The 24,328-nt window shown below is 38.5% G+C and overlaps 1 protein-coding gene across 3 annotated transcripts in view; it reads right to left on the bottom strand.

Moving 5' to 3' along the window:
- LOC120857927 (sodium-coupled neutral amino acid transporter 4) overlaps positions 1–24,328 on the bottom strand; it is a 48,999-nt gene that overhangs the window by 17,724 nt on the left and 6,947 nt on the right. For 2 of the 3 annotated variants that reach the window (XM_040233824.1, XM_040233823.1), the window contains exons 2-9: positions 16,684–16,913; positions 11,549–11,639; positions 10,927–11,042; positions 8,068–8,141; positions 7,313–7,405; positions 720–801; positions 551–633; positions 401–459 (exon numbers count right to left, since the gene is read on the bottom strand). In XM_040233824.1, the coding sequence (XP_040089758.1) occupies positions 401–459; positions 551–633; positions 720–801; positions 7,313–7,405; positions 8,068–8,141; positions 10,927–11,042; positions 11,549–11,639; positions 16,684–16,802 (717 nt within the window). In that variant the 5' untranslated portion in view covers positions 16,803–16,913. The remainder of the gene's footprint in view (positions 1–400; positions 460–550; positions 634–719; positions 802–7,312; positions 7,406–8,067; positions 8,142–10,926; positions 11,043–11,548; positions 11,640–16,683; positions 16,914–24,328) is intronic. The other variant, XM_040233825.1, reaches the window with a different exon arrangement.

Raw genomic sequence — 24,328 nt, forward strand, 5'->3', positions numbered from 1 at the left:
TCATGGGTCGAATGAGTAAGAGAAAATGGCTGATTCATGCAAATAAGGATAATTCTAGAGTCTACTCATTTATTTTCTGGGTCTCTTCACTTCTTCTTCCTCCACCTTTTTAAACACTGAGTTATTGTCACATTCCTGCTGAAGTGTTCCTTTTGTCCAACTATAACATCTAGTTTGCCTAGAACATACTATTAGCAATGGTCTTGACATTCTAACTCAACTGTATTCAAACTCATGACTATTCTTCTCTCATTCCAAATGAGAATACAAGAAAACTGCTTGTGTTGCAAGAACTATTTCATGCTAATGATGTGCTTGAACAAAAATTAGGACACCATTTCAGGCGCTGAAAGCATCACATGCCTACCAAGTTACAGGGATCATGTCAAAAATCACTTACCACACTGACAAAAAACACCATGCAAGTAAGAGAAAATCCGCTGGTATAACCAAGGTAACCTAGGAGTTAGGAAAGAAGGTGAATATGACATCTACAATCAGCTTGCCTCTTAGAATATGAAATGAAAATCAAAATGGAAAATGACTTTACCTAAATTTTTAAGAAGAGAAAGTGGAAGAATTATTCCAACAGACACAAATATGACGAGGTAGTTGCCGTTGAGATACCATTCTCTAGAAAAGAAAGACCAGAATATTAGGATCAGAAAAGACCAAGTAGGATGAGTCTATTGATGTTACAAAGAAAACAGAAGACATACCCAGTATTTTCTTCAAGTCCCATGAATGCTCTGATTACTTCAGGTAGTTCATATTTAATGATAAAGAGGTAGCTTGACATGGCTAAAATGGAAAACGTGACAGCTTAGTAGTGTTCATGGCACCAACATCGCAGGCAAGTTGTGAGAAGTCCAGGCACTGGGGACATCCCAGCTTCTCAGTAATTCCCAAACCGAAAGAGAAGCCACCCACTGTGTATTCTGTATGCCTTCCAAGCTCTTCTCATAAATGGATATTGGGCCCTTTGGCTCTTCCTGATGACATTTGCTGACAGTATCAATGCTGATGCTGTGTTAAATCCAGCTCAGATTTTCAGTGAAGCTGCAGTTTTGAAGCTTTCCTGCTAGTAGTCATCATGGCCTTACATACGTGCCTGTTTGTATCTAAAACTCAGGCAGAGGTTTGACAACCAAAGGTGTCAGCCACAAGAGAGGGGGGTAGAATTGCAAGGTGGAGTTGGGTAGAGTACGTGTCAGTCTGCCCTTAGTAGGTGGACGCCAGTTTAGTCCTCTGTGATCTCCAAGAGGGGCACACAATCTCAGACTGCTGATTCTCCAAACTGGAGTCATACTGGATTGATAAAGAAGAAAAGTACAAGGGAGGATAGCTTCTCTAACCTTTATCAATGAAGTGTTTTTCTGTATCCTTTGTCCAAATAAGAAATCATAACAAAGTGGCAAAATTTCTTGAGCATCTCTGTAAGTGATGCACGTGTGATCATGTACTCTTCTGAAAACTTGACCTATAAAAACGTGCAAACCCTCTCTCTGGAAAAACATTTATATAGACATGCACAATAAGATACAATTTGGGGGGTTTATGCAACATCCCTTTCCAAAGTCCATCCACTCAGTGAAGAATAATACTGATTTGCTATTTCACACATGGTCAAAAGGCTCAACTGAAAATAACACTGACAAGTTTCACACTTCAAGGTTTAAGTGTGTGCGACATCCTTCTAGTGAATTTTTGCTAACAGGCATTTCAAGCAGCGATCCAAGTTGCAAATTGAACTATTAATAGTTTAAAATATTTCCTTAACCTCAAATAAAAGCAATAATAGTGATACAGTTCCCCACATGGTTTAGCTTTGCACGTGGCCAGCTGAAAATTCATGTGAAAGAGGAAGATGCATCTTATTGTCTTCATTCCACAGCTGAGGATATAATGATTATGAGAGCTCAAATGACATGTCCAATATCACACAGCTTGAAAAATGGCAGACCACATCCAAAATATAAGCTCCCTAATTTCAGGCCAGTGTTTCTTCTCTATTGTGAAATGAAATGATTTTTACATTATCTGATGTGTCTTCTGTAAACATGACTTGGTTAATCTTTACAAAGACCTTGGCTAAAGCTAAATCTTACAGAGGGTAAACAGAGGAGATATTTCTGATTAACTAGTTCAGTGAGGTACCATCAATTTTAGAGCTGTTAATTGCTGACTTTCAGTGATGTCACCACTGTTAATGTGTTTGGTCTTCAAAAATTCAGAATGATCCAGACCTGTCTGGATAATGTCAACATTATTCTCCTAATGTTGAAACATCCATGGTCAGTGTTAATTTTTCAGGGGATTGAGATAATTAAACATTCTAAATGTGGAATTGCTAAATACAGAAATACAAGTGATTTCTTTTAGGCCACAATAACCATTAATCACATAGAGTAACCAAAGTGAGAGATTTTCAGGAATGCTGTAAGAAATTTCATCTTACTTCTTTAAAGCCATACAGTGTGTGTGTGGTGGGGCTTGATTGAGAGACCATGCTATAGTTTATTCCATTGTTTAGAAGCATAATAGTAGCTACACTTGGAACAATAGACAATGTTGTTGCCACTCAGCCTATTGGGATCAGGGCTAAGTATGTGTATGTCCAGTTAGTTCTATGGGCCAAATAAGTAAATTAGATTACCCTCAAAGGACTCCTATGAAATCCTTAAATTTAAATCTCCTACTATGAAATGCTTGATATTTAAATTGTACCTGTTCAGTGGCTAAGCCATGCCCAACTTTTTGTGACCCAGTGGACTGCAGCACACCAAGCTTTCCTGTCCTTCACTATCTACCAGAGTTTGCTCACACTCATGTCCATTGAGTCAGTGATGCCATCCAATCATCTCATCCTCTGTTGCCCCCTTCTTCTCCTGCCCTCAATCTTTCCCAGCATCAAGATGTTTGCCAATGAGTCACATCAGGTGGCCAAAGTATTGGAGCTTCAGCTTTAGCATCAGTCCTTCCAATGAATATTCAGGGTTGATTTCCTTTAGAATCAATTGATTAAATCTTAATAAGGCTGAACATTTGAACCAAATGTAAAGCAATTTATTTGGTGGAGGCTGGGGGACTTATATGCTTGGGGCTCAATGCCAGTAAAAAGAATGAAACAATTACTGCCAAATTCTACCTGGGACAGTACTCATACTATATAAAAATATAACAGACGTAAATACAAATCATTAAGATACGACTGAATTTTATTTATCTTCTTACTAACTATCCATTAGTAGGAGCAGTTATAGTTAGATAAAGGTTTTTAAAGAAATAGCTGCATTTTAGAAATCCCAGATAATTCCAGTGATTTTATTAATCAGAAAGAACGGCCTCCTTGCAAGGTCTCTATACAAGTTCATCTATAGCAGCATTGTTTGCAATAGTAAAAAACTGGAAACATTCCAAAACTGTTCATGAAGTGATTCAGTAAATCAATTACTGTGCATTTGTGTACAATGGAAAATTCAAAAACCATTATAAAGAGTAATATCAAAAACATTCAAGGCATATTATTAAATAAAAAGCAAGCTGTAAATCAGTGTTATAAGATGATCTTATTTTAACAATAACACTATATTTGTTAAATTTGACAGAGAGGAAAACCTGAAGTGGTTTTTTCTAAGGATGATTTACACAAACATTTCTTTGTAATCTGTATATTCATGCAATGTTTCAGTTTTTCACAATTAGCATGTATTTGTCTTATAATTATAAAAATCCCACTTAAGAACAACCAGAAAACTGGGGAAGAATTATGCACTGAACCCGTATTATTATCACCTTGTGAGAATGAACTACTACTCTCATTTACATAGATGGAAAAAATGGACGCAGCTTTGTAAAGTGACTTTCCCAAGGTCATCGATAGTGACAGAAACAAACTCAAATTCAGGTGCATCAGGATCCAAAAGTCTATTCTCTACTCAAAGATTTAAAAAGCTCTTGAGATGGTTAGATAGCATCATCAACTCAATGGACATGAGTTTTAGCAAACTCTGGGAGATAATGAAGGACAGGAAAGCCTGGCATGCTGCAGTCTATGGGATCAAAAAGAGCTGGACACAACTGAGTGGTTGAACAGCAACCACATACCAGTTCTATACAAACAAGGTTAAAGGAGCCCAGAGGTGCTAGTACCTAATAGCTTAGAGAATGATGGATCATGGGTACAATCAAAGAGGGAGAACCAGAGAATGCATGTGTGGTAAGGCTGGAGGATGGTAAAAGTAGGGGAGCTGAATGTACTTAGTTATGACACAGAACACATAAGGAACAGATGATAGATGGGTAGGGAAAGAGAGAGACAGATCGGTAGGGGGTTTCAGGAAAGGTAGGCAAAGGAAAGATGGTGAAGACCTTTATATGTCAGAAAAAAAGAGTTTAAATTTTATCTTGAAAATAATGAGGGCATGCTGAAGAATTTTATGCATGTGAGAAGCCAGGGTAGATCTGGATTTGAGAAAGTTAATTTGGAGGATGAATTACAAATGGAAGAGGGGAAGCTCAAGACAGAAAGATCAGTTAGATGGCTACTGCAACAATCTGAAGTGTGGTGATGAGACTAGAAGGAGAAAGATTCAAAAGATAAACAATGGAAAGAATGATTCAGTTCAGTTCAGTACAGTTCAGTCACTCAGTCGTGTCCGACTCTCTGCAACCCCATGGACTGCATTACGCCAGGCTTCCCTGTCTAACACCAACTCCCAGAGCTTACTCAAACTCACATCCATCGAGTCAGTGATGCTATCCAGCCATCTCATCCTCTGTCATCCCCTTCTCCTCCTGCCTTCAATCTTTTCCAACATAACAGTCTTTTCTACTGAGTCAGCTCTTCGTATCAGGTGGCCAAAGTATTGAAGTTTCAGCTTTAGCATCAGTCCTTCCAATGAATATTCAGGACTGATTTCCTTCAGGACTGACTGGTTTGATCCCCTTGCAGTACAAGGGATTCTCAAGAGTCTTCTCCAACAGCACACTTAAAAAGCATCAGTTCTTCAGTGCTCAGATTTCTTTATAGTCCAACACTCACATCCATACATAACTACTGAAAAAAACATAACTTTGACTAGACAGACCTTTGTTGGCAAAGTAATGTCTCTGCTTTTTAATATGCTGTTTAGGTTGGTCACAGCTTTTCTTCCAAGAAGCAAGCATCTTTTAATTTCATGGCTGCAGTCACCATCTGCAGTGATTTTGGAGCCCCCCCAAAAAGTCCCTCACTGTTTCCATCATTTTCTCATCTATTTGCCATGAAGTGATGGGACCGGATGCCATGATCTTAGTTTTCTGAATGTTGACCTTTAAGCCAACTTTTTCACTCTCCTTTTTCACTTTCATCAAGAGGCTCTTTAGTTCTTCTTTGCTTTCTGCCATAAGGGTGGTGTCATCTGGATATCTGAGGTTATTGATATTCCTCCTGGCAATCTTGATTCCAGCTTGTGCTTCATCCAGCCCAGCGTTTCACATGATGTACTCTGTATATAAGTTAAATAAGCAGGGTGACAATATACAGCCTTGATGTACTCCTTTCTTGATTTGGAACCAGTCTGTTGTTCCATGTCCAGTTCTAAATGTTGCTTCTTGACCTGCGTAAAGATTTCTCAGGAGGCAGGTCAGGTGGTCTAGTATTCCCATCTCTTTCAGAATTTTCCACAGTTTGCTGTGATTGACACAGTCAAAGGCTTTGGCATAGTCAATAAAGCAGAAGTAGATATTTCTCTGGAACTCTCTTGCTTTTTCAGTGATCCAGCTGATGTTGGCAATTTCATCTCTGGTTCCTCTGCCTTTTCTAAATCCAATTTGTACATCTGAAACTTCACGATTCACATACTTTTGAAGCCTGGCTTGGAGAATTTTGAGCATTACTTTGCTAGCACGTGAGATGAGTGCAATTGTGTGGTAGTCTGAACATTCTTTGGCATTGCCTTTCTTTGGGATTGGAATGAAAACTGACCTTCTCCAGTCTTGTGACCACTGCTGAGTTTTCCAAATTTGATGGCATACTGAGTGCAGCACTTTCTCAGCATCCTCTTTTAGGATTTGAAATAGCTCCACTGGAACTCCATCACCTCCACTAACTTTGTTTGCGGTGATGCTTCTTAAGGTTCACTTGACTTCGCATTCTAGGATGTTTAGCTCTAGGTGAATGATCACACCATCATGATTATCTGGGTCGTGAAGATCTTTTTTGTATAGTTCTTCTGTGTATTCTTGCCACCTCTTCTTAACATCTTTTGCTTCTGTTAGGTCCATACCATTTGTGACCTTTACTGTGCCCATCTTTGCATGAAATTTTCCCTTGATATCTCTAATTTTCTTGAAGAGAACTTTAGTCTTTCCCATTTTATTGTTTTCCTCTATTTCTTTGTATTGATTACTAAGGAAGGCTTTCTTATCTCTCCCTGCTATTCTTTGGAACTCTGCATTCAAATGGGTATATTTTTCCTTTTCTCCTTTGCCTTTCCCTTCTCTTCTTTTCTGAAGAGCTGGTGTTTCATTGAATGGTCAGGGTTAGGGAGAGAGGGAAATGTTCAGGCTGATCCCCAGATTTCTGGCTTAAGAAACTGGATGCTTCTGGTATTGTTTGTTCATTAAGATGAAAGAACAGAAGGATGGAATAACCAGTTTGGGGACTGGGTAGGAGGTGGGGAAGTAAGTGCCACTATGTGATGATATAGTCTGGATCATGCAAGGGGACATGACCACAGGACATCAGGAACATGGATTAAAATGTCTTTAGAAGGCCAAAGACATGAGAGGACCACTGAAGTTGGTGGGCAAGTATAACCTGGAACGTGATTAAAAATATATGCTTCTAAGCTCTCTCTGGGAATGATCATTCAGTAGGAATTATAAGAATCTGTTTTACAAAGCTTTCAATGCCTCACCAGATTTTTACCTTAGCACAGCTTCTATGAACACTGCCCAGTGGGCTGACTGCCCAAGATGTGTCTCAATGACCCCAACATTTACCACATGCCTCAGATACTGAATTTTTCCTTTTGTGAAATATGCTCAATCATATGTATTTATATATATTTGAAATAAAGAAAGGTTTTATTTTTTATTTTTGTTATAGAATTTATTTCATAGGGTTTATATAGTATTTCACTTCAATATAGATATCATTGTTTTGGGTTACAGAGAGATAGTAAATCTGTTTAGAAAACTTATTAAATTTAAAAATGATAAAGCAGGTATTTCTATTTAAATTCTTGTTCATTGCCATTAAGTTTTCTTATTTCTTGAACCTCCTTTAGAAAGTTTAAATGGTTTGTTGAAAGCTAGAACCTCTTACCTCCAATGTTCTGCATTGTAATGGAAATGAAAGCTCCGATTTTCCCAGGCCATCCAAATGCCTTTTCACCTAGTTTTTCATAAATTAAAGACCCTATAATCAGAAATGAAAAGAACCTTGTTAAGACACTGCTTTAGTGATGAGGATATTTCTATAATATAATTCTGCACTGGAGCCTCAAACATGTAAATAAACAGCATATAGAAATCACAGATCTCAGGTTCAGTCCCTGGGTTAGGAAGATCCCCTGGAGAAGGAAATAGTAAACTGCTCCAGTATTTTTGCCTGGAAAATTCCATGGACAGAGAAGCCTAGGGGGCTATAGTTCCTGGGGTCACAAAGAGTCAGACACGACTGAGCGTGAGCCCCTAAATGACCTAAGTGACCACCTATAGAAACCATAAACCCCAAATACGCAATCTCAAAAGCCTTTACAAAATATGGTGAATGTTCTCCAAACAAGGAGTGATGGCTTCATTCATCTTGGCCCCACGCAGCAAGTCAGAACTGTTATTTCCATCATCCATCAAAAGTCTTTTTCTCTATTTGGCTTGAACCTGAGCAGGCTGACTTTCACTTTCACTTGATTTTTCACTTGCCTAGATAACTAAAAACATGGAGAGGCCATGTGATTGGGATTAGAAGAAAATTAAATGTAAAATTGACTAACACCATCTTATAGGTGTGGAACTAGAGACTGAAATGCCTTTAACCAGAATCAAAATGACATGTCTGGTGTCTAAGGTGTAGCATACCTCCTTCTTTGGCAGTCTTTAATAAAAGATGAACTGAATAAAGAGATAGGACTGCCACGGCAAGCAGCATGATTCTGTGAAGGGAATAGAAAGGAGACAATAAGATTTCTGTAAAAAATAAGACGTAATAATACATGATGTTACAATACATTATTACACTGGTCTTTCCAATCATTAACTTTCCAAGAGTATGTGGATTTGGGGAAGCTGAAAAATTCTTTTACAGAATGTCACAAATACTCTTCAATGCTTCAGAACTAGATTGGCTTTATTTTATGGGCCAAAACGTACTACTGGAAGTCCCTAACATACCTTTTTTAGTATGTTACTACTACCAGTCGTAGAATCTAGTTTAAAATTTAGATGCTAAAGGTACAGCAAAATTAGCAAATACTATATCTACTTACTCAGTATAAGGGGCATATGTATATGTATATCATATTTGCATGATATTCTCATGAATATTTATAATTGAAGGGCTATTCAATGACCTGACTAAACATCCATCTAAAATCTAGAAACAGAAGCCAAAGCAAACTCTGAGTTCCATTACTACTGTCTGTGCATTATACGAGAGTGATCAGAGGTGTGAACCAGAGGTCTGGCAAATGCCGGTATAATAGAAGAACAGAAAAAGGTAAGTCTAGGCTACAGGGAAACCTTTGTTGTATTCAGAAAAGAATCGTTTCTGGTTCAGGGCCCTCCACATGTCCACAGGCATATATGGTTTCTTTATGTATTCAGTGATCAGTGCTTTCCAAAAACAAGAACTGAACAGCAAAAATAGAGTGTAGATAGAAGCAATTATATAATAAATTAAGGCATAATAGTAATCTTTACCTGAAACTGAAAAAAATTCTTATTCTTTGTCTGTTTCCTATGATGAGAGCACGCTAAACATTCTCCCCACAACTGATCTAATTCTTTGGTAATTCCTGGGGAAGTTAAGTTTGCAAACTTAGATTTAGACAATGAGGTACAAATGTCCTAACAATTCTAGCTCTATTGTGCTCTTATTTATCACAAAATATGTTCACCAGAACTGTCTAATCAATGTCTTATTCATCTGTTGTTCCATACAGCTTATGAATTGACCTGTTTTTAAGAATTATGCAATTCAGATTATATAATTTTATTCCCTGGAAAAATAATGATAATACTCTATATTCTAAACACATACTTGCTTTGGCAGAAAATACTAAAAGTAAAGAGCAATGAAATCCTGTGTCACTTGTTGGGAATTAAGGGAGATTGCTGAACCCATTTTGGGCTACTTGGATACACAAAACACATCTCATGATCTCTAACGATTTAATTGCTTTGGCCAAATTAATTTGCTAAATGTTTACAGGCCTAAAATGAGGCTTTCAGTTTTAAAAGTGGAATATTCTCCTCTCATGAAGATGATCTGTGGCTCTAGAATTGAAGAAAGTATCTCTTACTTCTATTCATCAGTGATCTATGAAAATTTCCTTATTAATTTTAATGGTATGTGTAATTAGTACAGAGAAGGCAGGCTGTTTGTTTCAAAGACAGAGTATATTACAAAAGTATACAACTACATATATGACTAAACCTCTAGCCATTAAGAATCTGAGAATTTTTTAAAACTACTTTATTTCAACCATGGCTTAGAAAGGTAAAGTTGACATAAAAACCCATTCAGCTAAAAACTATAATCTAACAGTTCAATCAAAGCACTGACACAATATCAGTATTTATAGTCCAGCCTGATCCTTAGCCCTCAAATAGCTATGTGGTTACCTAATCATACGTGATGTTTGGAACATAAATAGCATATATTTATAATATAAATGTTACATTCTTAGACAGTTATTTAAGACTCCAGCATTGCATTAGGGATTGTGATCTACATTCACACTGATGCTTGACTAACTTTACTCTTGTGAAGTATTTCACTGCTGCCAACTGTGTCTTTGAAAATATCAGGCTGCACGTAATGTACAAATGTCTGTGGCTGTCTGTCACAAAGTGTTCTCCACCTTCCAGGTCGGCTCTGTGATGCTGCTGCCACCAGGCAGCATTTGACCAAGTTTGGATAAAGCGCATTGGTTTAAGAAGAAAGTTTGGCCACTCTGCAAAAATTCCCCAAGCCAAGCATTGTTACTAGGTCTTGGGGATATAGACATGAGATGAAAAAAACAGGATTGAGCCATCTCCAAAGGCTTAACACTTTGGAGATGATAGTCTGGCCAGGGAGAGAGCCATCAAACAAATGAATCAGACAACTGCACTAAAATACTAACACTGTGGAAGGAATAACTGAAGTGTGGCTGAGCTGAGTTATGGGGAGTTAACTAGATGTGGAGGAAAGGGAAGAAGGTTCCAAGATCATGTGCAAAGGCCCTGTGGTAAGAGGGAATGGCACCTTCAAGGGATGGAGAGCAGACACTGTGCCCATTGTATCTGGCATATAGAGCAACAGATGATGGGACTTGAGATGGGGCACACAGGACCCTGCAGGTCCGGTTTGGGAAGGGATGTTTTTCCTGAGTGTGATAAAGTCAGATTTGCTGCTAGGAAAGATCTTTTAAACTATTAAACACCAAATTACTTTACGATGAATAACTTTGGACTGGTAGGGCTGTTCTAGCACTTTGGGGGAAGGGGGCTCAAACACATAAACTTTCTGCCATTTGAATAGAGATGGCTGGTTGAACAAGTACCAGGATTAGACTGCTCTGATTATTTCTCATTGCTGTTTTGTTTCAAAAAGAAAGAGAATATGCTAATACTTTCTCAGATGATTCCTATTCACAAAGATCAAATTTTGTTAATTGAAAGAGCACAACGTATGCACAGGCTTTAAACTGAGTGTAGATACGTCCAGGCACTTACATGAAAAGTACGATCCCTGTGTTGGCCATGGCGTAGGACAGGCCCAGGATTCCACTCCCCATGATGGCATTACTCAGGTTGAATGAAGACATTCCAAAGGAGGTGGTCCCAGGATGCTTGAAGAAAAAGGGATGCATGATAAGCAAACACCCACCAAAGGATGAACCTTTTTTGGATTATTCTTATCCTATATCATCTTTTTTTGGAAGAGCCTACCACCAAAAATTGAAGATTAAAGTAAAATCACAGCAAATAAAACCGTGACTCAACTTCAGTAAAAGCATGTAATTTTCAGTGGAATGTGGTACTTGATTTCAGCAGAGGTCTCAGTAAAAATAAAAAGTGCAGGTTGAGTAATAGAAAGAAGGGAAAGCATGTACGACTGCAGATCACGTTTGAGTTAGAATGATTTCTCCAAAAAACAAATAAATTTCATAAATGATTTATGCAGCCATATGGCGAACAGGAAAAACAAGCCCTTATTCCAGTAAGGGCCTGAATAAACAGAGAATGTGCTGATCAAGGCTTGGAAAATTTCAGTCACATTGCTTTCCTGCAGAGACCCAGGTAGATCAGACATCCTCAAGTCCTGTTTACTGCCGGAAAGCAGAGAATCACTTACATGTTCATCGTCATAATCTGCCAACTTCTTTTTCCCCAAAAATCCATTTGTCAGGAATTTCTGACTTTCAGCATCTTCATTAGTAAATTGACTGAACATACACACAAAGGAAAAGAAGACAGTAAAAACAGCTAGTAAATGCTCTGATTTATATTTATGTTTCAGGTGATCTAAGTCACTGAATCAGGGGAGGAAAAACAAGACAGTTAAAGCTTTTATTTTCCTCTTCTCCTCTTCATACTAGTGTTCCTTCCAGACAAAAGGACTGAGCCCTATTTATGAGTATACTTTGGGAGGGAGGGAGAAAGCTCTGAAGGAAGAAAATATTTTTTGGTTGAAATCTTTTTAAAGCCACATTTTTTCTCCCACATTGACTATGCAAAAAATGGAATAATTAGAGCTAATTTTTGCCATTTCAAGCTCTCCCAAAGAAAGGGAACAGAGCAGTGACTGTGTTTTCTCAACTGTTAATACACCACGACCACAGGATCTTATTAATTCAATGAGTATTTATTAAGTGCTTTGGCACTGTGATCTCATCTCTCTTGGTGCTCAAATGTCCTCATAAGGGAAACTTCCATGTCTGATATGAAGCAACTATGGCTCAGAAGAGTAAGACAGCATGTCCAGCCCCACCAAACCCCAAGTCTAGGGTCTCCTACAGCACCATGCAACCCTAGACAGAGCCCTTAGCTGGCATTTTCCTCTTTTTTGATTTCACATTTAATATGCATATCTCTTGCTGGAAAGGAGTTCAATGGTAGCTCTGTGCTATGTTTGGTTGTGTGCAAGAATGTGTATTTTAATTACTCTGAAAGTGTACTTGGTTGTGTTAGATAATTAATGAATGAAACTAAGAGAACCTTTTAAAGAAACCCAATAAATTAGCAGAAGAGTTGAGAGGGCTGTAAGATGCAGGATTAAAGAGCAGGACTTTGAGACATTGCTATCCACACAGAGCAGGGCTTTCCTGGCGGCTCCATCAGTAAAGAATCTGCCTGCAACGCAGGACGTGTGGGTTCAACCCCTGGGTCGGGAAGATCCCCTGGAAAAGGGCATGGCAACTTCAGTATCCTTGTCGGGAGAATCCCAAGGACTGAGGAGCCTGGCGGGCTATAGTCCATAGGGCTGCAAAGCGTCAGACACGACTGAAGAGACCAAGCAGCACAAATCCACTAAGCACTGGGGTAGTGGTCTACTTGGTACAGGCTGGAAGCTGCACATCCCATGGCAGCACTGGTTGGCAGCTGAAGCTATATGCCAGAGATATGAAGGATGTGAGGATATGAAGATTTGAGGATACGAAGCTAATACCAGTCACGTTTCTGAACATTTGACTAATGAGCTCAGCTGTCACCGCTGCATTTTGATACTGGAAAATGTCACATAGACCTTCGATTATAGGAAATACTCAAATAAGCATGCTTTTTAAAAAGTGCTTCATTATTAGATAAATTGCAAATTTAAGGCATTTCTTGCATGAGAGAGTAAGATAAAATGATTGGAGTTTTTTTTTAAGTAATCCTTAGAAATAAAAAAGGTAAAATAATTATTATAGATCTGTGCAAATTATCTCTTAGAAGTTAAGCCTGAAAATATCTTATGAGAAAGAGGGACAAAAAGGCTACTTTTTGAGAACAGAGAACAATATAAAGTGCAGATAGAACTAGACAGATCACGAAGACAAAATCACAAAGTTTCATGTGCTTTTCTAAAACCCAGGAAGTGGCTTTTCTTGAACCATGTGGCTTACAAGTTAGGAATATTTCCTGTCATTTTTCTCCTATCTCTTGAAGGAAGAATAATGCCCTCAGAGGCTATCTTCCTCCATCTCTGCACTCCTTCCTCCCTTTTGTGCTTTAATAGTCTGTAGTTAATATACTTGCTATGTGGAGACTGGTACGTAATGTTCATAGCTGAAAACAGAAAAGATAAGATGAAACAGAGCCCCAAATGGGCCTAATGATAATAAAAATAAAGGTGTCATCTAGATTTAAACTCTGGAATATACAACATTCTCTTTTTAACCTTAATCAATAAGCTAGAATCCTTTAGCCTATGAGTGGTTTTAAAGTTTTAAATGTAAAAGTAAATAGACTTTCTCTTTTGAGGCATTTGCATGTTCTTATTTTGGCATGAGATGAATTGTAATCATAAAACATGTCAAGATTGTAAAATATATGAGAAATGTCCCCAGCATCTTCAGTGATTTAATATCAAGCCCAGCATATATTGAAAACATAAGTATAATGATTCCAAATAAATATATTATGTTGAATTTCCCCAAAATTTATATTTAAGAGATCAAACCAAATATAAACAAACCCATCTGTTAAAAATGATCATAAAATTGCAAAATAATGACCCACTAGAGTCAGGACTTACAAGCTAAGTCCTTGTAAGTGTTCCAGAACACACTGCCTGAAGCTGACAAAAGCATTCTTGCTCTTTTCGTGTCGGCTTTCAGAGGACCAAATCTAATGACTCTGTAGGACTCTTCTTAGGACCCTGTCCCCTTCAGCTCTGCCACTTCCACAGAGCTCATATCTGTATGCACGTTTCTCAGAAACAAAAGAGCCCTTGGATTTGATCAATTTCCCGAGTAATGAAGTGGAGTGGAAAAAACAAGAGTTCACTGAGTATCATCTATCTCAAAGGCACTCATTTAATCCTCAGCAAAGTAGGTGTTGGTTTGCCATTTTGCATTTTCCACTGAAACTCAAAGAAAATAAATATCTTCTTCAAAGTCAGATAACTCCTCTGCTGATTCCAAAGCCCTGGTTCTACCATGTTGTGCCTCCTCAAGAGTAAGTCAGAAAGAGAAAGACAAATATTGTATATGAACATACAGATATATGGAATCTGGGCTTCCCATGTGGTACTAGTGGTAAAAAACCCGCCTCCCAATGCAGGAGACACAGGAGACCTGAGTTTGATCCCTGGGTCATGAGGATCCCCTGGAGGAGGGCACAGCAATCCACTCCAGTATTCCTGCCTGGAGAATCCCACGAACAGAGGAGCCTGGTGGGCTATATTCCATAGGGTCACAAAGAGTCAGACATAACTGAAGTGACTTAGTATGCAGGCACATATGGAATTTAGAAAGATAATACTGATGAGCCTACTTGTTAGACAGCAAAGGAGTCACGGACATAAAGAGCAGAGTTTTGGACACAGTGTGGGAAGGAGAGTGTGAGATGAATGGAGAGAGTATCACTGAAACCTATATGTTACCACATATAAAATAGATGGCCAGTGGGGATTTGCTTTGTGACACAGGGAACCCAAGCGGGTGTTCTGTGACAACCCAGAGGGATGGGACGGGGAGGGAGGTGGGAAGGGTTTCAAGAGGGAGGGGACATATGTATACCCAGGGCTGATTCATATTGATGTATGGCAGAAACAACCATGATATTGTAAAATACTTTCTAATTAAAAATTTTAAAATATATTATGCTGGGAAAAAAAAAAAAAGAGTCACCCAACCCACGAAGAGTCATGTTGACATCTCCATGGCCTCTCTTATCCAACAACACTAATGTTTACTGGGCTGGCTTCCTGGAGGAAGAGTACTTCCTCCTGACACCCTTCCTGGGTGTTGTGAATGCAATAAGACGTCCTGATTTGAAGATAATATTCTCTACTCCAGACCTAGATTTAATTAAAAAAATTCACTTCTGAATATCTTAAATCATGAATAATTTGTGTTATATAGTATTTTGTAAGAAGTTACTAAACTTATCAAGTAACAGTTGTGCAGCTACTCTGTTCCAGGCAGTGCCATTAACCTGGTGTAGTGGCATCACAAACATCTGGGTAGGGAGAAGGTGCACAAAGTAGGTGATCACTTCTAAGTGGGGGATGGCTTCATAGGAGACCTGATATTGAGCTGAGTCTTGAAGACAGAGTGTAGCCAGTAGAGAAAAAGGGGGAAGGTGAGTGGGTAATACTTAAATCAGGGCATTCCAGGCAGACAGAGCAGAGTGACTGCAGGAACACGAGTTTTGAGTGGCTCGACAAGGCTAGAAAACAGCACATAAACAGGGCAAGGGATGAAGAGGAGAGTTAGGTGAGGGCTAGATCATGAAAGGCTTCATATGCCAAGCAATGTGTAGTATAATCTTTCTCTCATAGCTACTGAGAAAGCACTCAAAGGGTTTACCTTAGGATAGGACATGAGTCAATTTGAAATTGTAAAAGATTACTTTTGCAAGGAATATGGAGGGCTAGATGGAAGTGAGTAAATAGTAAGATGGGGACTAATCAGGGCTGTTCTAGTGGATGAGTGACAGATGATGAGGGACAAAAGCAAGATGGCAATAGAATGGATATAGACAAGTGGGTGGATATGAAACATTAATGAGGTGGAAGCAACTGGATATAGTCAAACACTGTACATGCAGTTTGGCAGAAGGGATGAGTCAAAGTTGATACCAAAGGCCCTTTGATTGAGTTGCTGAATGATGCTGATGACTTTCACCAAGATGAAACTGCTAGAAGAAGGGAAAATTTTGAAGAGGATGACAAGAGTTCAATATTAGACATCACAAGTGTAACTTAATCAAGGAGGCAAGTCAGACACATGAGTCATCCAGTAGAGATGTATAGTAAACAGTTGGATATGATGATCTGAAATTCAGTTGAGAAGTTTAACAGGCTGAAATATGGCATATATTCAGTGGGTGAAGCCATGATGGTGGTGAGTAAGTTTGCTCAAAGGACACTTTTAGCCAGAGAAGAATCTCAGCAGAACTCTGGAGATGTAGAAACACTTAACAGAGGAGGAACCTGAGAGAATAACCCAAAAGGTAAGAGAAGTGGTATGTTAATTATAATTTAAATTATTATATATTATTAATAGGAACAAGAACACTGTAACTGCAGTTTTAAAATAATCATACAAAGGACTACGCTAGATCTTAGCCAAAAGGCGGAGAAGCGATTATACAAAGGACTGACATACAATAATGATATAACAATGTGTACTTCAGGATCAGAGAGTTGACGTGTTAATATCAACATCATTGTTATCTCTCAAATAGGTAATAAATTCAGTTCTTCCCAACAAAAGTTTTGTTTTCCATGTCCATAAGCCTCTCATTTTTCCATGGGGCCTCATCATTTTAACCCCATACCTGCTCATTGCTGCCTTTTCTAAATTCCCCATCCCGGTGTAGCTGTCTTGAATACTCTCTCCACTGATGCTCTCATCATCAGGCTCGATGTTGACATTGCTCAGTTCCATGGGGTCCATTTGAGCTGTCAGCGCTTCCTTGTCCACACACAAGCTCCTTCAGTGTAAACAAGATACTGTACCTTCAGCTTGAGGCTCTCCTACTTGGTGTTATGTTCAGAACAGTCTGTTCTGCAAACAGAACACAAAATAAATCATTATAAATTTCTTTAAATTAATTAAATAAATCCAAACCACTTACTTGTGTATGTTATCTGTAAAAACATGAAAAGTAAATAAATTCCTGAAAAATTCACAAAGTATGTCTCCAAAGTTTCCATTACCCAATACAAAAAAAAAAAAAAGAAAGAAAGAAAATGAAAGAGAAAAAGGAAAATTCTTAATAAATTGCCACATTAGCTGGTATTTATAGAATGTTTTTCAATGGTAGGGGCTTTAATAGTCACTGTAGGAAGAAAAAAATAAATCTTAAGACATGGTAGCAGTCTTCAAGAAACTTTAAGTATTTGTTAGCAAATTGTATTATTTAAATGGGTGACAATGGTAAACTGCTGAAAAAGAAAGATCTGCCAAGGTGGCATCTGACAGTGTCTCCACCAACAGTAACACAGAAAATGACTGTGTTAATTTTGCTTTAATCTGTTAATCGGGCATGAAAGAATTAACACCATCAAAATACTTAATAACATACAATACAAGGTAGCGTCAGGCTCAGGAAGCCACTTTTCAGGCACTTGGATCATGAAACCAAAGTTAAGAACAGTAATAAAAGTAAGTACAAGTTTATCTTTGAATCAGTCTCAGTCACCATCTATGCAAAGTTGAAATGCATTTTAACAAGAAAGGGATGGAGCTTTTAGACTTTGCTCTGCCTTTAATTCACTGGATCTCAGCATATTTAACTTTTTTTAACCTCATTTTCCTCAATTAAGTGAAAAGGGGTGGACTACTACTGTGCAAAAAAAATTGCTATGAATCCATTAATGTTAATATTCTGAAATTTTTACCATTAGTTTCATTCAATTCTTATTGAATCAATATATTGGGAAAAATACTATCACTCTTGGAAGGTGTGGTTCTGAAACATACACTACCATTTCGTAAGGAAATCCTGAGCAGAAAAACTAACCTAAAAATTGCTCCAGTACACATGGAATCCATAAATTCCCTGGCAAATAAGAAACAGGCACATTAGAATGACTCCATAAATCCAGTGCTGCAGCAGCCCATCTGTGGAGGACAACCCTTGATTAAGATGATTTCATACTCCAAATCACAAAAGCTGCAAATCACGTATGGAAACTGAAACTCACTAGGAGAGTCAGTAGGCACAAGAAGTAATAATTCACACCTGAGTGACTACAAACTGCAAAGTAATTGAAAATGGACTTTATGATAAAAGAAAAAATAAAATGGACTATAACATTAATATAATAAAAAGTAATAAAAGATTTGAAATAAGAAATAACATCGACAGATTATGAACACAATAGAAGATCAGACTGGTTTGAGAAAAAGACAAAAAGAATTCTAAAAATAAAATATATAATCATATTAAAAAAAAACTCAGCTGGAGGGAGAGTAATGAAACTGGAAGATAGATTGGTGGAAATCACTCAAATTATATCACAAAGAAAGGAAATTATGAAGTTAAGAGATATGGGGAAGAAAAACAGAAGTAAAAAGTTAAACATGTCTGAATAGTTATTCTAATATGAAAGAATCGTGAGATGAGAGACAAAAAGTACAAAGAATTGTTGAGAACTAAAGAAAGAGAGTAGTTCTCAAGATTCAAAAAAACCACACAGTACTTCCAGCAGGAGGAAGAAAAATGAATATTTTCACTAATAAAAAGTAGTGTAAGTATATAACATCAAAGACAAAGAGAGAAATCTCTGAAGCACCAGAGAGAAGCATACAATTAAAAGAAAAAGTAGAAACTTCTATTAACTGAGTACAAACTTGTCTCAACATCCCACAGTATCACGCAGTATCAGTTTCACTTCCCAATAGCAATCACTAATGACAGTTACTGTTTTTACTTGTTCATTTAAAGTAAGTCATCTACTACAAAGCCACAGTCATCAAGACAGTATGGTATTGGCACAAAGACAGAAATATAGATCAATGGAACAAAATAGAAAGCCCAGAGATAAATCCACACACATATGGACACCTTATCTTTGACAAAGGAGGCAAGAATATACAATGGAGTAAAGACAATCTCTTTAACAAGTGGTGCTGGGAAAACTGGTCAACCACTTGTAAAAGAATGAAACTAGACCACTTTCTAACACCGCACACAAAGATAAACTCAAAATGGATTAAAGATCTAAATGTAAGACCAGAAACTATAAAACTCCTAGAGGAGAACATAGGCAAAACACTCTCCGACATAAACCACAGCAGGATCCTCTATGATCCACCTCCCAGAATTCTGGAAATAAAAGCAAAAATAAACCAATGGGACCTAATTAAAATGAAAAGCTTCTGCACAACAAAGGAAAATAGAAGCAAAGTGAAAAGACAGCCTTCCGAATGGGAGAAAATAATAGCAAATGAAGCAACTGACAAACAACTAATCTCAAAAATATACAAGCAACTCCTGCAGCTCAATTCCAGAAAAATAAACGACCCAATCAAAAAATGGGCCAAAGAACTAAATAGACATTTCTCCAAAGAAGACATACGGATGGCTAACAAACACATGAAAAGATGCTCAACATCACTCATTATTAGAGAAATGCAAATCAAAACCACAATGAGGTACCACTTCACACCAGTCAGAATGTCTGTGATCCAAAAATCTGCAAGCAATAAATGCTGGAGAGGGTGTGGAGAGAAGGGAACCCTCCTACACTGTTGGTGGGAATGCAGACTAGTACAGCCACTATGGAGAACAGTGTGGAGATTCCTTAAAAAATTGCAAATAGAACTACCTTATGACCCAGCAATCCCACTACTGGGCACACACACTGAGGAAACCAGAATTGAAAGAGACACATGTACCCCAATGTTCATCACAGCATTGTTTATAATAGCCAGGACATGGAAACAACCTAGATGTCCATCAGCAGATGAATGGATAAGAAAGCTGTGGTACATATACACAATGGAGTATTACTCAGCTGTTAAAAAGAATACATTTGAATCAGTTCTGATGAGATGGATGAAATTGGAGCCAATTATACAGAGTGAAGTAAGCCAGAAAGAAAAACACCAATACAGTATACTAACACATATATATGGAATTTAGAAAGATGGCAATGATGACCCTGTATGCAGGACAGCAAAAAAGACACAGATGTGTATAACGGACTTTTGGACTCAGTGGGAGAGGGAGAGGGTGAGATGACTTGGGAGAATGGTATTGAAACATGTATAATATCATGTAAGAATCGAATTGCCAGTCTATGTCCCATGCAGGATATGGCACGCTTGGGGCTGGTACGCGGGGATGACCCAGAGAGATGTTGTGGGGGGAGCGGTAGGGGGGTTCAGGTTTGGGAATGCATGTACACCCGTGGTGAATTCATGTCAATGTATGGCAAAACCAATACAGAATTGTAAAGTAAAATAAAAAATAAATAAATTTAAAAAAAAAAGAAAAGTATTTGCATCTAAGAAATAAAAAATAAATAAATAAATAAAATAAAGTAAGTCATTCTAAATTTAAACTATTCACTAAGACCTCTCTGACTTGGTTTATCAACTCTAAACTGACACTTAGGAAATATAAGGAAATTAACATACTTCTTTCTATACTCCTAATTGTTTCCTCCACACTCTTAATTGTTTCAGCTCATGAAATACTTCTACAATGTTAAGATTCATGATAATGTCATCTATTCTGTAAAACAAATCTCTCATAATTTACCTAAAAAAATCAGCATTTACAACATTGCTGTGCTGTAATTTACAACATTCAGTTCAGTTCAGTTCAGTCGCTCAGTGGTCTCCAACTCTTTGCAACCCCGTGAATCATAGCACGCCAGGCCTCCCTGTCCATCACCAACTCCCAGAGTTCACTCAGACTCACGCCCATCCAGTCGGCGATGCCATCCAGCCATCTCATCCTCTGTCGTCCCCTTTTCCTCCTGCCCCAAATCCCTCCCAGCATCAGAGTCTTTTCCAATGAGTCAACTCTTCGCATGAGGTGGCCAAAGTACTGGAGTTTCAGCTTCAGCATCATTCCTTCCAAAGAATACCCAGGGCTGATCTCCTTTAGAATGGACTGGTTGGATCTCCTTGCAGTCCAAGGGACTCTCAAGAGTCTTCTCCAACACCACAGTTCAAACAATTCTTCGGCGCTCAGCTTTCTTCACAGTCCAACTCTTGCATCGATACATGACCACTGGCAAAACCATAGCCTTGACTAGATGGACCTTTGTTGGCAACACTCAACAGTGGCCACAGGACTGGAAAAGGTCAGTTTTCATTCCAATCCCAAAGAAAGGCAATGCCAAAGAATTTACAACATTACAATTGTGTAAATAGTATGCCCAAAGAACCAAGTGGTATATTTGACTACATAATAAAGGCAATATAATCCTATACTACTAAAACTTTCGCTTCCCAGGTGGCGCTAGTGGTGAAGAACTTGCCTGCCAGTGCAGGGGACATGAGAGATTTAGGTTCAATCCCTGGATTGGGAAGACCCCCTGGAGAAGAGTGTGGCAACCCACTCTAGTATTCTTGCCTGGAGAATCCCATGGACAGAGGAGCCTGGTGGCTCGCAAAAGAGTCAGACATGACTAAAACGACTCAGCAGGCATGCACTAGAATTTTGGAAGCAAATTATCCACACTCTTACTTTCTGAAGGGCTTCCTCCTCCCTCTTCTGGGTCTTATTCAGCTGCCCATGTTTCTTGAATGCCAAGCTATCTCTTTTCTTCAATTCATTTTGCATTGTGCTGAAATACTCCCTTGTATAACTTTTTCACACAGTAAGTCCAGAAATAGAATTCCTGAGTTGTTTCATGTTGGAAAATGTCTTTACTTTATTCTCAAACTTTTTTGATTGTTTGAATTCTAGATTCAAAATCATTTTCCTTTACAAGGTTGAAAATCTTTGTCTCTTGACTTTCAGCTTCCTCTGATAAATCAGATTTTCATCTTTGTTTTATTTTTTTTTCTTCTGAAAGGTTTTAGAATTTTCCTCTTTAATACAATTTGAAATTTCTCCAGGATGTAACTAGATATGAGTAGTTTTAAAAATTCATCTTAATCCACACATGGAGAGCCCATTCATTTAAGAGACTTGTATCTTTCTTCTGATAAAAATGTTCTACCATTTTAAAAATGTTTCCCTTCCTTTGAAACTTGTATTAGTCATGTACTGGCCCTCTTTATCTCTATTGCCAAGATTTTCTCTTTATTTCCCATTTTGTTACTCAGTGTTCAGAAATAGTTCCTCAGTTTCCAGAATAGCAGATTTGATTTTCAGCTATATAACACTGTGATATAATACATATACATTTGGTCTTCATTCCCATTTCTGGCACAAAGCTCCAAATGCAATTACATAACTAATATTTGGGTTTTGTACCCGGTTCCTGAAATAGTTCTGGAATGATAAAGATGTTTTTGTTGTTATTGCTGTTGTTGTTATTCATAGCAAGATCCTTTTAACCACACCTGAGTTTATGATAATGAAGTGGCTTTTGTAAAGCCCTTGGGATGGAGGCTGCTTGCTAGGGAAACCAACCAATTGATTAGAGAGCTAGAACTTCCAACCCTACTTCCAGTCAACTGAGAGAGGAGAGAGGCTGTGGGCTGAGTCAATCACACATGGCCAATTATTTAGTCCTGTCTAGATATTAAACACCGTCACGGAAGGGGTTTGAAGAGCTTCTGGAGCGGTTATCATACCGAGGTGCTGGGAGAGCGGTCCACAAAGAGGGGGCATGAGAGTTCCGAGTCCCTTTCCTCATGCTTTATCCTGTGCATCTCTGCCATCTGGCAGTCCCTGAATTATATCCTTTTATAACAAACCAGTAATCTAGTAAGCAAACTGTCTTCCTGAGTTCTGTGAGTGATTCTAGAACACGATTTAATCTGACTTACAGCTGACTGGTCAGAAGTACAGGAGGTCTGAACTTGCCATTGCATCTGAAGTGGAGGCAGTCTGTGGGACGGAGCCCGTAATATGTGGGATCTGATGCTAACTCCAGGAAACAGAGCCAGAATTGACTACATTGTAGGACTCCCTGCTGGTGTGGGAGAATTGGCTGGTATGGGAAAAACTCACACTTTTGGTACCAGAAGAAAGTATTGGGGGTAGAGTAAGAAAACCATTGTTTACTTTTAAGCTGTACCCATTTTCTTTTTCAACCTGCCAGCTAATTATTTTTCACAATCATGTTTTTAATTTCTGATCATTTGTTTATTCTCTTCTTTTTTCATACCATCTCTTTTGTTCATTTTAAAGATGCAGTATTTACACAAATCTTTCTAAGGCTATTGATTTCAAGTTTCCAAAAGCTCTTGTTGTTCCCTAAATTATGTATTTTTTCCTGGAGTTGTTCATCTTGGCTCTTCTCTTCCATTTGCCGGCTTTCCTGAAATTCTTAATGATCCTAGGTTGTCTGTTCATATTTATGAATGAAGAGTATATTGGTTAACTTAGAAAACTAGTATTTGGGGTTTCTCTGAAATCTTACAGGCTCATTCCACTGATAGATTGCTCCCTTGTAGGTCCCCTGTAAGAGTCTGCCTGCAAATGCAGGAGTTGCAGGTTTGATGTGGAGAAGATCCCCTTGAGAAGGGAATGCCTGGGAAATCTCATGGAAAGAAGAGCCTGGCAAGAGGCAGTCCACAGGGTTGCAAGAGTTGGACACAACTTAGTGACTAAACAGCAAACAACAGGTCTGGGGTAAGTGGCATCTATGCAATCAGTCTGTGTGCAGAGCAACTGCAGGACTCCACTCCCAGACATAGCTGGCACTGTAGAGAAGGCTCCTCAGGGAGTAAAACGCAATGATGTATTTTCCTCTTGGTGGAGCTTCCATTTTTGCTTGTTATCTCTCTTTGCCTGCTGTGGGGGTCTTAATATCTATTATAGAGTTCATTCTTAGGCTCTCTTTACAGACTAGATTGCAGCCTTATTTTTTGACCAAAAGAGGCAGCCCAAACAGATGAAGAGTCCAAACCAAAGTTCCTTGGTGAACATGTGGTCATTGGTTGCTCTTGAATCATGCCTCCTCTTTGTGTATACTGACTTAACTTGGGACTCCTACTGGACTGCCTCTGGAAAAAGCCCAATTACCTGGTTTACCCTGGTTCCTTTTCTCTTTCACAGGTTTTCCACCCCTATCTGCTTCCTGGCTTGTAGGAATTCTTAAAATTCCATTTGTTGCTGATCAGTACAGTTCAGTTCAGTCACTCAGTCATATCCAACTCTTTGCAACCCCATGGACTGCATCACGCCAGGCTTCCCTGTCCATCACCAGCTCCCGGGGCTTGCTCAAACTCATGTCCATCGAGTTGGTGATGCCATCCAACCATCTCATCCTCTGTTGTCCCCTTCTCCTCCTGCCTTCAATCTTTCCCAGCATCAGGGTCTTTTCAAATGAGTCAGTTCTTTG

The sequence above is a fragment of the Oryx dammah genome, unplaced genomic scaffold (genome assembly GCF_014754425.2).
Source record: "Oryx dammah isolate SB20612 unplaced genomic scaffold, SCBI_Odam_1.1 HiC_scaffold_29, whole genome shotgun sequence".
In the NCBI taxonomy this organism is placed as follows: Eukaryota; Metazoa; Chordata; class Mammalia; order Artiodactyla; family Bovidae; genus Oryx; species Oryx dammah.